Consider the following 13,224-nt stretch of genomic DNA (forward strand, 5'->3'; position numbering starts at 1 on the left):
TCTAATATTTACACTGTAATTTATTGGCAAAGCCCCACACTGATCAGCTATGTATCATGTTCAGATGCAGACAATAATTTTATCTTGGGACTTCTGCACATATTTTAAATCTCCATCAGGTGCTTCTTTGAAAAGTATTATTTATAAGAAAGTCAGTTAGCCACAGATCCTCCACATCCAAAGTCATTTTATCACTTGAGTTTAAATCCACTGTTTATGAAGACAGTTTCAACCACATAATATTATAAAATGGTATTAAAAACATTTTATATACACTGCTCATACAAGTAATTACATTGTCTTATCACAGTTCCTTTCGATTATGACTCACTGCTATAAAATATGTGATAAACCAAATTGTGATAACAAACTTGGTGATGAAGTGAAAATTATGAAATACACCAACTTTGAAATCAGCTAGCTAAATCTCTGATTACCAGATACATACATTTTCTTGTTAAAATTTGTAGCCTCTGAAACCTGCAAAATGAAGAATTTGTGCCTGTTATACAGTGGCATATCAGACAAATTACACGCAAGAACATGAGTGTTATAAGTATGAAGTTTTGTTTTAATGTTCAAAGCTTGTCAGAATTATTCTTTCCACAAGTTTGTTTAATCCTTGACAAAATAACCATGAAAACAGGTATAAAAAAGTACATGGTTTGTTGCATAGTAAGAATAAAATCCTTAAAAAAAAAAATTAAAAAAACCTCTATTAGAACACTTCGTTAGCAAGACCCGTACAGTCCACAAAGTTCAGGGCTCCAGGAGTATCGCATTCAATGTGCTCAGAGATTATAGATTTTTCCTTTTTCAAGAAGCATGTCTCCACATACTTGTGCAGTATACTATAGTATTGTTCTTTAGTGCTAAATTTATAGAGAGCAGAGATTTTTTCCCAGTCATTTCTGTCAGGCATCTCCATTTCAGGAGCTTTGGTTAATTCAAAAAAGCTTTTGAGATTCCGTTCCGCTAGTTTCTGTGCCTGCTCCTTTGCAAAGGTTTCAAACATCTCACTTTCTTTGTTCATGTATGACTTCCAGAACTTGAGCTGAAGAAAGCTAACTGGAGAGTGGCAGCGGGTGTAACATGTTACTAACAGAGCGATGGTCACAATGCTTGCGATCACCAGCCATCCCAGCACCTGCATGGAAAGAACAGAAGAGAAATGTTAACAAAGCACTGTGAGAAGTGTGCAACAAGACTGCTTTACCTTGCTACAGTGCAGTTTAAGGAGGGTGCTGACCAGCATTATGGACAAAAGATCTGCTTCATTTTATTTAATAGACCTTAGAAAATAGCTTTGGTTTCAAAGATAATCATATTACATTTCTACAAAGTATCAGTTTTTCAGGTATGCCTTTAAATATTATAGGCACTGGACTTCAAACCACAATATTGTACTTTTTATGACATTCGCAGAGTCATTTGTCCTGCCCAAACTGCAGATTTAACAATAACGACAAAAATACAAACACCACTGAACTGTAACAAAGTGCATTTTGGATTCAGTGCACAGTTATACTAAAGTCTTGTGTAGGGACTGACAGCACATTATCATTGGAATCACTGAGGCTAGTCCTTGAGGACACACTCTTACAGGCCTGAAAGTTATAAAAATTGCACCCTCTATTTTATACTTTTTTTTTTTTTTTTAAATTATAGTCAGAACTGTTAGTTGACTGTTAAGTTCATCCGATTTATTTCTACTGTGAGTTCTTACCAGGGCGTTTGCAGGCTCTTCACTGTGTCAATATTTTTATTATTGGGTTATTTTGTAATGAGATGTATTTGTCTGGTATTATTCCATGTGATGGTGTCCATGTTAAAATGAGTTGCTCAGATGAAACATTACTTGAATGAAAAATGATTGAAGAGAGAACATTCCATGTTATCTCTTTGTGTCTATTTGCTAATTAACATTTATTGTTTCTAAACTGCTTGCAGCACTATGATCATTGTGTATGCACTCCAAAACAAGAACACCTAAATATCGTTTGTAAACTGAAACAAATGGAAAAAAGTATTTAGAAAGACAACTGGATCAAGCTGTTAACCAAAGGATCAAAGGCTGAAGTATTTTGATGCTACTGGATATTGGAAGTGGATGTGTGCCATTGAATGGTAGACTGAACTAAATATTTTTTAGCCTCCATGAGGTACTACGGAAAAGGAGTCTAAGTCTCTCTGAATGCACTTCTATGTCCTACATTATCCATAAACTATCATAAGTGTATGAAAATCTAGCAGTTAAAAATGTACTGATAAGCTGGTTAATTGATTTAGTGTTATTACTGTCAACTACACCTTTAAAAGGAAACCAAATGCCTCCCCTATGATTGATATGTCAAACATTTACTGTAACCTCTTGTGAAAGCATGATATTGAGACCCTGTGAGCAAGAGCATGCGAGTAAAATTTATGAAAAGACCTGGGAGGCCAAGTTAAGTCATTCTCACTGTAAGCCTGTATCTTAAGACCAACAGATGATGTAATTTATGCTAAACTGTTAAAAGAACGAATATGCAATGCTACCAAGAATTTGTAGATGCAGGTAAATGTTTCACAGTGTTTTTTCTTTGAAGTTCCTGTCATATTTTTGTGAGAAGAAATATCTTTCAGTGAATGGCTCCCTTGGTACAGGTCGTCAGTATAAGTATGGACTTGATTCCTTATTGGTAAATGGGAACTGACATGGCAAAGTGACTCGCGTAACCTCTCACTTCTGAGGAAGTGAAACTGAAAGTGCCATTTTTTTTTTGTCAAATAACCATCAGGAACCCATTAGTCACTCAGGTTTGGTTGGAACATATGTCATACCTTACAAGCAGTGACATTACAGCCCTTTGACAACTTACCTGTGATTTTGTGCTAATCTGAAAAAGGAAAACAAAAACAACACTTAAGAGCTCGTAACTTGGGATTAAATCTCCTAGTGTATACTCACCTAAGACATATGCCTCTAGGATATGGGAGGAAACTCTACTGAGTATTGAGAAAAAAATGCCAGACCAACACAGACAATGAGCAGGCTGTTGTTAAATTCCTGGTTCCAGCAGCTCTGAAACAGCACTACTGACCACTATGCTCCCTCATGGTCAGGTTTTTTTCCCCCCAATTAATATTCTGAATATATTTAGAAACCAACACATTAAGGGGAATTAGCTGATTGCATTTTATAGATCAGAGTTACTAAACTGTTCACTTTGTAACCAATCTAATATTCCTTAATTTAATTTTCCATAACTTGAAGCCTGTTCTAGAGAATGATGTACAGGATGTAGGTCTGTCACAAGCCCAATTATGTTTTTTGAATTGTGGCAAAAATCAGACTACCTGCAGAAAACTTGCCATGCAAATACTGGCAGATGGACCAAAATCTACATAAACAGTGTTTGGACCCAGGAAGATGTGAAGCAACAGTGCTAATCACTGTATCATTATGCCAACCACAAGTCTTTTAATTAAACATCAATCGTGGTAGAAACTTGGCTCCATTATTAGCTTGACTGTTTTACTGTTTGTGTGTATGATCTGCAGATTTAGAATAAATCACAGCTATGAATTTAGGAAAACTGTACAGTTTATTACAGTGGCATCAAAATTACTCCACATGGTATGTTGACTCCATAGTTGAGGTGACTTAAATTCCAGTCCTCCTTGAATGGGTGGTCAAGCCTTACTTAAAAATGAACTCTTTCTTTAATTAGATTTCTCAGTATTCTGTTGTCATCGTATATTTGTAGAAATAATCAATGCCTTTATATTTACCAGTATTTACTTTTTGAATGTCAGTACATACATGGTCATTTGTGATTTGCCTTAATTGTTTACTATTAATGTAAATTTGTCTTTCAGACAAAACTAATTTACATCTTCTACTGTTATTCTTTAAACTCACATTTTTCTGAGGTTTTCACATTTGAGGAAGTAGATAACCCCCCAGCATTTAAAAATAGATTCCTAAGGAGGTACTAAGTGATTTGGAAATTATAGAAGGAAAAGAGCTGCTTAGATTAAATAGGCTTAAATGAAACAAAATCAGCAGGACCAGATAATATTTGCCCTCAAGTTCTTAAGGTTAGTGAGTACATATATAAACCCTTGATGCATATTTTTAGGAAGTCACTATACAATGGGAAAATTCTGAAGGACTGGAAAATGGCAAATATTCTTTTGTCATACAAAAAGGGTGATCGGGCAGATCCAAGTAACTATAGTCCAGTATGTTTATCCTGCATCACAGATAAATTAGTGAAAGGAATTATTATGGAAAAGATTAAGCAACACATGGCAAGATCAGGGGTTTTACTGAACAGTCAGCTTGGGCTCAGAAGAGGGAGGTCATGTTTTTCCAACATGCTGGAATTCTATGAGGAAGCAACAAAAGGATACGATCAAAGTACAGCATATGATATTATTTATCTTGACTTTCAGAAAGCATTTGATAAGGTGCCATATGAGAGGTTGGGCATCAAACTAAAAGAAGTGGGAGTTCAGTGTGATGTTTGTAGATAGGTGCAAAATTGGCTCAGACACAGGAAGCAGAGGGTTATGATGCGAGAAACCTTATCAGAATTGGCTGACATTAAGAGTGGTGTTCCACAGGGGTCAGAGCTAGGGCCACTGTTATATTTAATAAATTTTGATGATTTGGATAGGAATATAAGTAACAAACTGGTTATGTTTTCAGATGATACTAAGCTAGGTGGATTGACAGACAATCTTGAATGTGTTGAATCATTACAGAGGGACTTGGACAGCAAACAGGCTTAGGCAGATTTGTGTCAGATGGAATTCATTATATGTAAAATATTACATGTAGGAAGTAAAAAATGTTAGGGCTGAATACACAATGAGGGGTCAGAAAATCAAAAGTACACCCGATTGAAGGTTTTAGGAGTCATAGTGGACTTGTCACTGTCAACTGCCAGACAGTGTTCAGAAGCCATTAAGAAAGCCAACAGATTGTTAGGTTATATGTGCTCAAGCTTTAAAATGCACTGGCAAGGCCTCATCTGGAGTACTGTGTACAGTTTTGGTCCCCAGGCTACAAAAAGGACATGGCAGCACTGGAAAATGTCCAGAGGGGAGTTACTTGGTGATTCCAGGGCTACAGATGATTAATCATGAACAAGGGTTCTATGGGCTGAGCATTTTTAGTTTTAGCAAAAGATAATTAAGAGGAGGCATGATTTAAGTATTTAAAATTATGATGGGAATTATTAAAGTGGATCAAGACTGATACTTTAAAATGAGTTCATCAAGAACACAGGGACACATTTGGAAACTTGAAAATTCCCTAAGCACTGTGCTGGTGTGTTGAGATTCTGGAAGATGATTGGGAACACAGGATGAGTGAACACAACTTTAGAAACAGTTCAAGAATACCCATGGCTAGTTACTTTAACAGTTGGCTTTGCAAATTCCCCCCAACTAGAATAAGAACTTATTTGTAAAACTTCTTACATCCAAAAATAGTATAAGTAAGCATGGGCACCATCTTCTTAAATGGCAACATACCTCCTGAAGTCACATGCACATGTCCTTCATGAGGTACCAGTGAGACACTATTTTTAAAATAACATGGTAGTGGTAATGAAAAACTACCATAAGCAGCATAAAACAAAGATGTCATTATTCTCAAATTGTGAGTGTAAATAAAAATAACATAACCAAAATGCTAAATATTTATACTGACAAGGAGCTCAACCAAAAATAATCCAGTCCTGACATCAAACGGCATCTCTGATGATTATTAGTCTGGATTATAAGTAGATCAGTTTAATTTTGCTTCTTTTTCAGCCATAGTGACTTGGACTTACATTTGTTCTTTGGGTGACTGTCTGTACCAAGTACACTTCAATTTGTTGTTTGTTCTGATAACTTGACTTTAATGGTAAGGGTCAAAATAAACCCAGTTATACTGCTACTTTTATTGTCCAGAAAATAATTAAAATTTAATTTTGTATATAATACATTCTTAAAATAACGTAACATGGTCCACTTTCAAGTCAATTATCTTAGTTCTTTTTATACATGATAATAAACTGCAGCTGCATTAATCATTTATTACAAAGATTATGAATTTTTTAAAACTTTCTTGAATTTCATAATTTGCAAATAACCAAATGCTGTTGTTACATTTTTAAAGAAATACTGAAGACTTTTGCAATTTAGTGGTACAGAGTCAACTTTCATATCATTTTTGGCAACTTCCAGTTTCATTCTTATAAAGCTACAAAAGTGACACATATGTTGAAATTTAAGCAAATACCCCTCCAATGGTCTTTCAGTCGATGAAAGTATGAAAGGTCAAAAACTTCAAATATCCTAGCTGGCAGTTAACTGAAGCTTTTTTCCTTTTATCTGCATACTCTTAATGTTGCTGGACCCTCTGGATTGAATTATGTGGATTCAGAAAATGGATAAATAGATATGAAGCATTAGAGACTTGTCTCAAGCACTGGTAAAATGTGTAAATATGTTACAGAATCTTAGAAAAAATAATAAGCTGTTTATCATCAACGTAATGACTAAAAATGATCTTCATAGCATATAAACAACATCAAATGTAATTTGTCATAATATATACATTAACTAGATAAAGAAAATGATGTAATGTAGGATTAATCATCCATCCATCCATCCATTTTCCAACCCGCTGAATCCGAACACAGGGTCACGGGGGTCTGCTGGAGCCAATCCCAGCCAACACAGGGCACAAGGCAGGGAACCAATCCTGGGCAGGGTGCCAACCCACCGCAGAGGATTAATCATTTTTGATATAAGTAGTTTGGTGATAAAGAACAACAGAAAAAATTTAAAGATAGCTACAACATAATAGACAACATCACACACTGGACTAAATTTACAGATCCATGGCAATCTGGTTTTGGTGCTAAAACTTATCAAATATACTGCTATGGCTTTTATTTGGCACCAGTAAAGCAGATCTGTGACTCTACAGTAGAAACATTATCATATGTTACATATTAGATCTTGCATTTTGGTAGTGGTCAGAACATGTGGACCAAGCAGAATACCACTTCACTATCAAAACCAATCTACTGTATATGAACTAACTGAACATATGTACAGTTAAGGTGTACGTGGTGTCAGGGTGGGCTAGTACATCTTAGGTCAGATTGTGCTCCTTTGGCAGTAGCTCCTTCCACTTGGCACTCACCTCTCACCTGTGTTGCCAAGTACTTTTACTGTATGCATGCAACAGTTCGCCTGATACAACAAAGACATTGCAGCCTTGAGTAAGACTCAACTTTCAGTACAGGATGAACTTTGCAAAAGTGGTGTGGGATACACATTCTTTTGGAGTGCAAGAGGAAATCAAGGCCAACACAAGCTTGAGTTCGGATTTCCATTGAAGACCACGATCATTAGCGTACTTGCCTGACACCTAAAGATCATAAATAACTGGCTTATGACCTGGAAACTCTACTTTTTGTATGATAGGAAGCATGCTATCATTTTCAGGGATTACATCCCTATCATGACCAATCTAAAAGATGTAACAGACAAGTTCTATGAACAATCTCTACTGTTCCTAAAGCTGACAAGATAATCATTCTTAGTGACTTCAATGCAAGAGTTGGCTCTGACAATGTCCTCTGGGACGAGGTCATTCATGAATATAGTGTCAGCCAATGCAACAGCAATGGTCTGTTACTACTCCAGACATGTGCCGAAGATGAACTGTTGATCACCAACAATGTCTCTTACTTCATAATAGAACATTGTGGATGCAGCCCTGTTTAAAGCACTGACGTCTGGTTGACTATGTCATTGTCAGGAAGATAGACAGTTACTGTAGGATGTATTAGTGATAAAGTTTGCATTGCTGAATACTGGAGAGAACATACCCTTATTATTTCCAAACTAAATATATGTGTCTTGTTCAAGTGATACCCACAAAGAATGAAAGTCCCAAGACAGTTGAACATCTCCAAGCTAAAAAAATAGGTACTTCCAGCAGTCATTAGTTAAAGCTGTGGAAGATCACATAAATTGCACCCCTCTGGACAACCAAAATGTGTAAAATGCTTGGTCAACCTTCATTACTCTGCATCACTACTATGGAGTTTTTAGAACCTACTACTAGAAAACAAAAGGACTAGTTTGATGAAGTCTGTGCAAATACTGTATATAACAACTGCAGGACAAGAAACATCATCTCTTCAAAGCTTTCCTCTGTGATCCTAAAATATTTCTGCACTCCATTCAGTCTGTAATTTTGGAGCTGTAATTTGGTTTGGTAGTTAAAAAGAGAAATGATAAAATAAGGATGCCTTCAGATTAAGCTGTCAAAGAGTATCTTAAAATATTATAATCTTCATAATCACTAAAAGATGAATGACCCATGGATTAGCCAGGTAGAAATTGCTTATGAAATGGCTACTTTATTGTTTTAGAAGATGCATCATCTATGTGTTACAAAAAATGCATTCCAATCATTCAGTCTATGATAAATGTTATAATATATGCTTAATCACTTGCTATGGCTGGAGCCTGCAGTGTGCTCACAGCAAGATGCGAGCAGCACAATTGGTGTTAACTATAGAAGAAGAAGAAGAAAAACAAAAGAGCTTTGGATGCATCATAATATTGGGTCAAAGACTGTTATGAGGTTATTTTTATGTTTGCTTTTAATGTGGTTATAGCAACAATTAAAAATCAAAATGAAAACATTTCCAAGTCAATTGCTTCATTCACGGCAGCACTATAGTACTTTGATTAGCACTGCTGACTTACAGATTCAGTATCTTGGGTTTTACACCCACTAACACTCATTGTCTTTCTGGAGTCTGCATGTCCTCCCTGTTCCTGCATGTTTTTTCACCTCTGGGTAATACGGTTTGCTTCCTACATCCCAAAAATGTTTGTGCCATGATTAAAATTGGGTCCCACAGGTATTTTGCAGAGGGGGCCCTGTGATGCATTGGCATCCCACCAGGTTTGGTTTCTGTCTTGTACCGGATGTTGCAAGGTCAAACCACAACCCCTCACCACTCTGAATTGTATTAGAGGGTTTAAAAATGTTATGGTAATAATATATTTAATGTTAACATAATAAGGCATTGCTTACATGATTGTTACATCAACAATGACTTAATTCCTGCACACCTGAAACTCTTGAGTGGTAGAAATGTGCACACACTAATAAATTTGCACCCACAGAGAAGCCATTCCTGGCTACTATCATACTTAAATACAAGGTGTGATAAAAAATACTGTAAATGTTTAAATAAAAAAAAAAATGATTACAGTAAAAAACACATTGCCATTAATCCCCCTCAAAATACTCCCCCTCGCTTTGAACAAACCCCATCATTCTTGTCACTTTCTGAAGCATTTCTGGAAGCCCATTTTCAGAAGTGTCTTTAGTTGAGCTGTCATGGCTGCCTCAATGTCCTGAAACAACTCAAAACATTTACCTTTCATGGTCATTTTGACTTTGGTGAAGAGCCAGAAGTTACAGGGTGACTTGGAATATCACACACTATAATGCTTTTACTTGACAGAAACTGTCGTACCAGAAGTGATGTGCAACGTGAAGCGTTGTCATGATGGAGGATGAAACCACATGTCCATTTCTCAGGTCATTTTCTACATGCATTGTTTCTTAAGCGCTCTAATAAGCCCTCATAATATTCATAGTTCATCATAGTGTTCCTGGGGACAAACTAGGCCCATGCAGTTCCATCAAGTTCAAATAACACAGTCATCATCACCTTGATGTTGGATCTTGATTGACATGCAAGACATTGAAGCAGCCACGACAGCGCAACTAAAGACACTCATGAAAGAAGACTTCCAGAACTGCTTCAGAAAGTGGTAAGAATGATGGGATAAGTGTGTTCAAAGCAAGGAGGAGTATTTTCATGGGGATTAATGGCAATTTGTCTTTTACTGTAATAAATTTGTTTTTTTTTTAATTTAAATATTCACTGTATTTTTTGATCTGGTTTCCTCCCACAGTCCAAAGACATGCAGGTTAGGTGGATTGGCGATTCTAAATTGGCCCTAGTGTGTGCTTGGTGTGTGGGTGTGTTTGTGTGTGTCCTGCGGTGGGTTGGCACCCTGCCCGGGATTGGTTCCTGCCTTGTGCCCTGTGTTGGCTGGGATTGGCTCCAGCAGACCCCCGTGACCCTGTGTTCGGATTCAGCGGGTTGGAAAATGGATGGATGGATATATTTTTTGATCACACCTAGTAGGTTGTGTATGAAGCCTGTCCCCAAACATGTAGATATTCATGGCTCCTTTTGTTCCAGAATGTCACCCTTCAATTTACTAGGTTACCACATTGTATAAACACAATGTTGCTACCTATATTTCACTGGAATTTTGATTTCTCTCAGTGAAGAAGTTCCACCATTTGACAACAATGCCTCTTCTAAATAGTATTGTTGCTACAGGAAATTAAAAAGGGAAAGGGAGTAGGAACAAAGACATAAGAGTTAGAAATATGAAGTGGTAACCTGGCATTTGACACCCAGTCCTAGTTTTTTTTTTTTTAAAAAAAAGATGGCACATATTTGTGCTCACCTAACCAAAAAATACACGAATGCCAGCAGATTGACTGACAGTTGTAATAGCGTACAGTTCTTAACTGCTGTTTGCTTTGGCTGCTTTTAAAACTATCTTTCCAGTATCTATACAGTATTGCATCCACTTCCATTCTCAATCTGCCAACAATTCAGGATCAATGCTATGGTGATACAGTATTTTGAAAATATACAAGGCAGGGTGCAAAAAATATTTTTCTGAAAATCAGATCACAAACATCCAGCATCTCTCAATGTTATGTCGAATACATTGCAGGTTGGTGAACAGCTTAGATTAGAGTAAGGAAGTCCTTAAAGTTAAATTAGACTGATTTCACTCTTGTGGTGATTCTCATGAGTTCACAGAAGCCACCATATCCTAATATTAAATTCTATACGTTTAAGACCTAAAAAAGGTATGCTAAATAACCAAACGGTATTGAAAATACTTTGGCATTATAGTGTTTATAATGAAAATGATAATATATGTAGAGATCTACAATTGGAAAGAGCAAACAAAAATATGGGAAATGTGGAAGGAAATATTAAAGTTTACTGTTAAAAGTTAATTAATTGCAATATGTTTGATAAATTAACAGGGGGCATGAAAAGAGTGAATAAGTTTGAAAAAAAAATCAACCAATGACAACTATAGTAAGAGGTGTACTATGTGCAGGAACTAAATGAATAAGTGAGCAAATACAAAGAAAAGAACATTTTTCATTGTCATGAATACTACAATAGTGTAAAAGAAAGAGAGAAATAAAAACTGGATGTAAGAATCAGAGGTGTGGCAGTTAAGCTAAAAGTATGAAACAGTTTAGGCGGAAGTTTGAAAAGAAACCCGTGAAAAGAGGAAAAATAAAAAGTGAAACAAGTATTGTATGTTAATGAGCACAAAAGATAAATAACATTGGCTGTTTTGTAAGGGGAGTCCATAAAAGAAGGCTGGTTACAACAAGTGCAATAAATAAGTACTGCGAAGACTAGACCATTTGCATTAGTCTCAAGTATTTATATCTACAGTTATAACAATTTGTCATCGTTGAACATTTTTGTGATGACCTTGCATAAGATATTACACAATATTAAGCTAGTATTTAAAAACGCACGAGCACGGAGCGTCGAGTTCGGATCAACTTAAGTTTCTCAAAAATGACGTGGATGACGTAAAGTCTGAAGCCTACTTGCGCTTACTATCCAGCGCTCGTGTTCCGACACCAAAGGGTTTGCTGCCCTCTCCATAACGCAGATTTGTATATTGTACTGACCTATAGATAATTTTCAGGTAGTGGTGGATCTTGTCCAGCTGAATCGTGAAACACCGCTGATAAACTTTAATACGTATAGAGGGTAAATTTAAAGTCTGCTATCAGTAAAAGGTGTTGAAATAAAAACAGACAAGTCTTTTATGTATTCAGATGTATTTTATGTATTGACAATTAGTCTGCCTGGATTACCGAATACGAAACATTCGCATTCACAGTCCCTACTCGTAAGCGACTCTGCATCCCATCGTGTTAGGAGTACTCACAGTGTGCAGGCAAATATCGTATATCTGGATCAGAAATGATAAGATGCCCAGTGACTACCGGGACGGCTCTTACGCGCGTTTTTCCTACCTGTGATTGAGCCCGTATGATCAACAGAACCGCCTCCTCCTCGCTCACACCAGTCCTTCTACAAGGAAACTTGAAGAGCATCTCTTGGCATTCCTTCGACTTGCCAGTACAGACAGTGTTTTTATAAATCGTGCTGTTCAAGCCGGTCATCGCGCATTCAAAGTAGGTCCCGTTCAGAAGGGCGACTGCGATCCAGCTGAATGGAGCCACCGAGGCGTTAACCGTGATGTGAAAGAACACCTTGATGCGACTAAATGTGCCCTGTCGGGCCAACAAGTTCGAGTGGCTCCTGCAGCAGCCGGTGAACAGTCGCCAGGTTTTGGCGCAGAGGAAGTAGCCAGCCAGCAGCAATATGAGCGCGGGGACCAGTAGAAACACCATACCGTAGGTGAAGTTCAAGGAGCTGCAGGGACACTTGAACACCGTTGCAGAAAAAATCTGCTCCCCTCCAGCTGTCAGCAGCGTTATGACACCGAAGCTCAACGTTGCCTGTTGCTTCTGAACTATACTAAAAACCGTCTTAAATTTATCCATCTCTGTCTTGCCAGTGTTCTTCGACCTGGAAAGACGTTACGCATAAGAAACTATAAAAGATGAGAACTTCAAACTCTCATCCGCTTTGTCAATTGAACTTCCCCGATAAACCCTTAGTGCTGCTTCCTGTTCTCACTGCAGTCTGCAAGCCACTTATAACCACGTGTTTCCCCAACCACACAAACATTATTACAAAAGCGCTATATAAATGTAATGAATTATTATTATTAAGTGTCTCTGAGGCTAGGGATCTGCACGATCAATCGGAAGGTTGCCGGTTCGAATCCCGTAAATGCCAAAAAGGGACAGTGCTCTGTTGGACCCTTGAGCAAGGCCCTTAACCTGCAATTGATGAGTGCTTTGAGTAGTGAGAAAAGCGCTATATAAATATAAAGAATTATTATTAGATGTGAATACATTTCTTCGTTGGCAGCCGTACAGGTAGACAAAAAATGGTGTGCACAGTAGATAATTCTGAAATGCAGCATTTGCGAAAAGAGCTT

General features: G+C 37.2%; 1 protein-coding gene across 1 annotated transcript; it reads right to left on the reverse strand.

Moving 5' to 3' along the window:
• Nucleotides 1-548: 548 nt before the first annotated feature.
• Nucleotides 549-12,802, reverse strand: calhm6 (calcium homeostasis modulator family member 6). Its single transcript, XM_028796176.2, has 2 exons — nucleotides 12,188-12,802; nucleotides 549-1,147 (listed from the first exon to the last, which is right to left on the reverse strand). Exons 1-2 carry the CDS (start codon nucleotides 12,719-12,721, stop codon nucleotides 719-721), a joined length of 963 nt encoding a protein of 320 aa, XP_028652009.1. The 5' UTR covers nucleotides 12,722-12,802; the 3' UTR covers nucleotides 549-718.
• Nucleotides 12,803-13,224: the final 422 nt, after the last annotated feature.

The sequence above is a fragment of the Erpetoichthys calabaricus genome, chromosome 3 (assembly GCF_900747795.2).
Source record: "Erpetoichthys calabaricus chromosome 3, fErpCal1.3, whole genome shotgun sequence".
Lineage (NCBI taxonomy): Eukaryota > Metazoa > Chordata > Cladistia > Polypteriformes > Polypteridae > Erpetoichthys > Erpetoichthys calabaricus.

Coding starts and splice junctions, on each gene's coding strand:
- calhm6 (XM_028796176.2), bottom strand. CDS start 12,721: ATGGATAAATTTAAGACGGTTTTTAGTATAGTTCAGAAGCAACAGGCA. Junction 1,148..12,187: donor TCATACGGGCTCAATCACAG/GTAGGAAAAACG, acceptor CTTTCCATGCAG/GTGCTGGGATGGCTGGTGAT.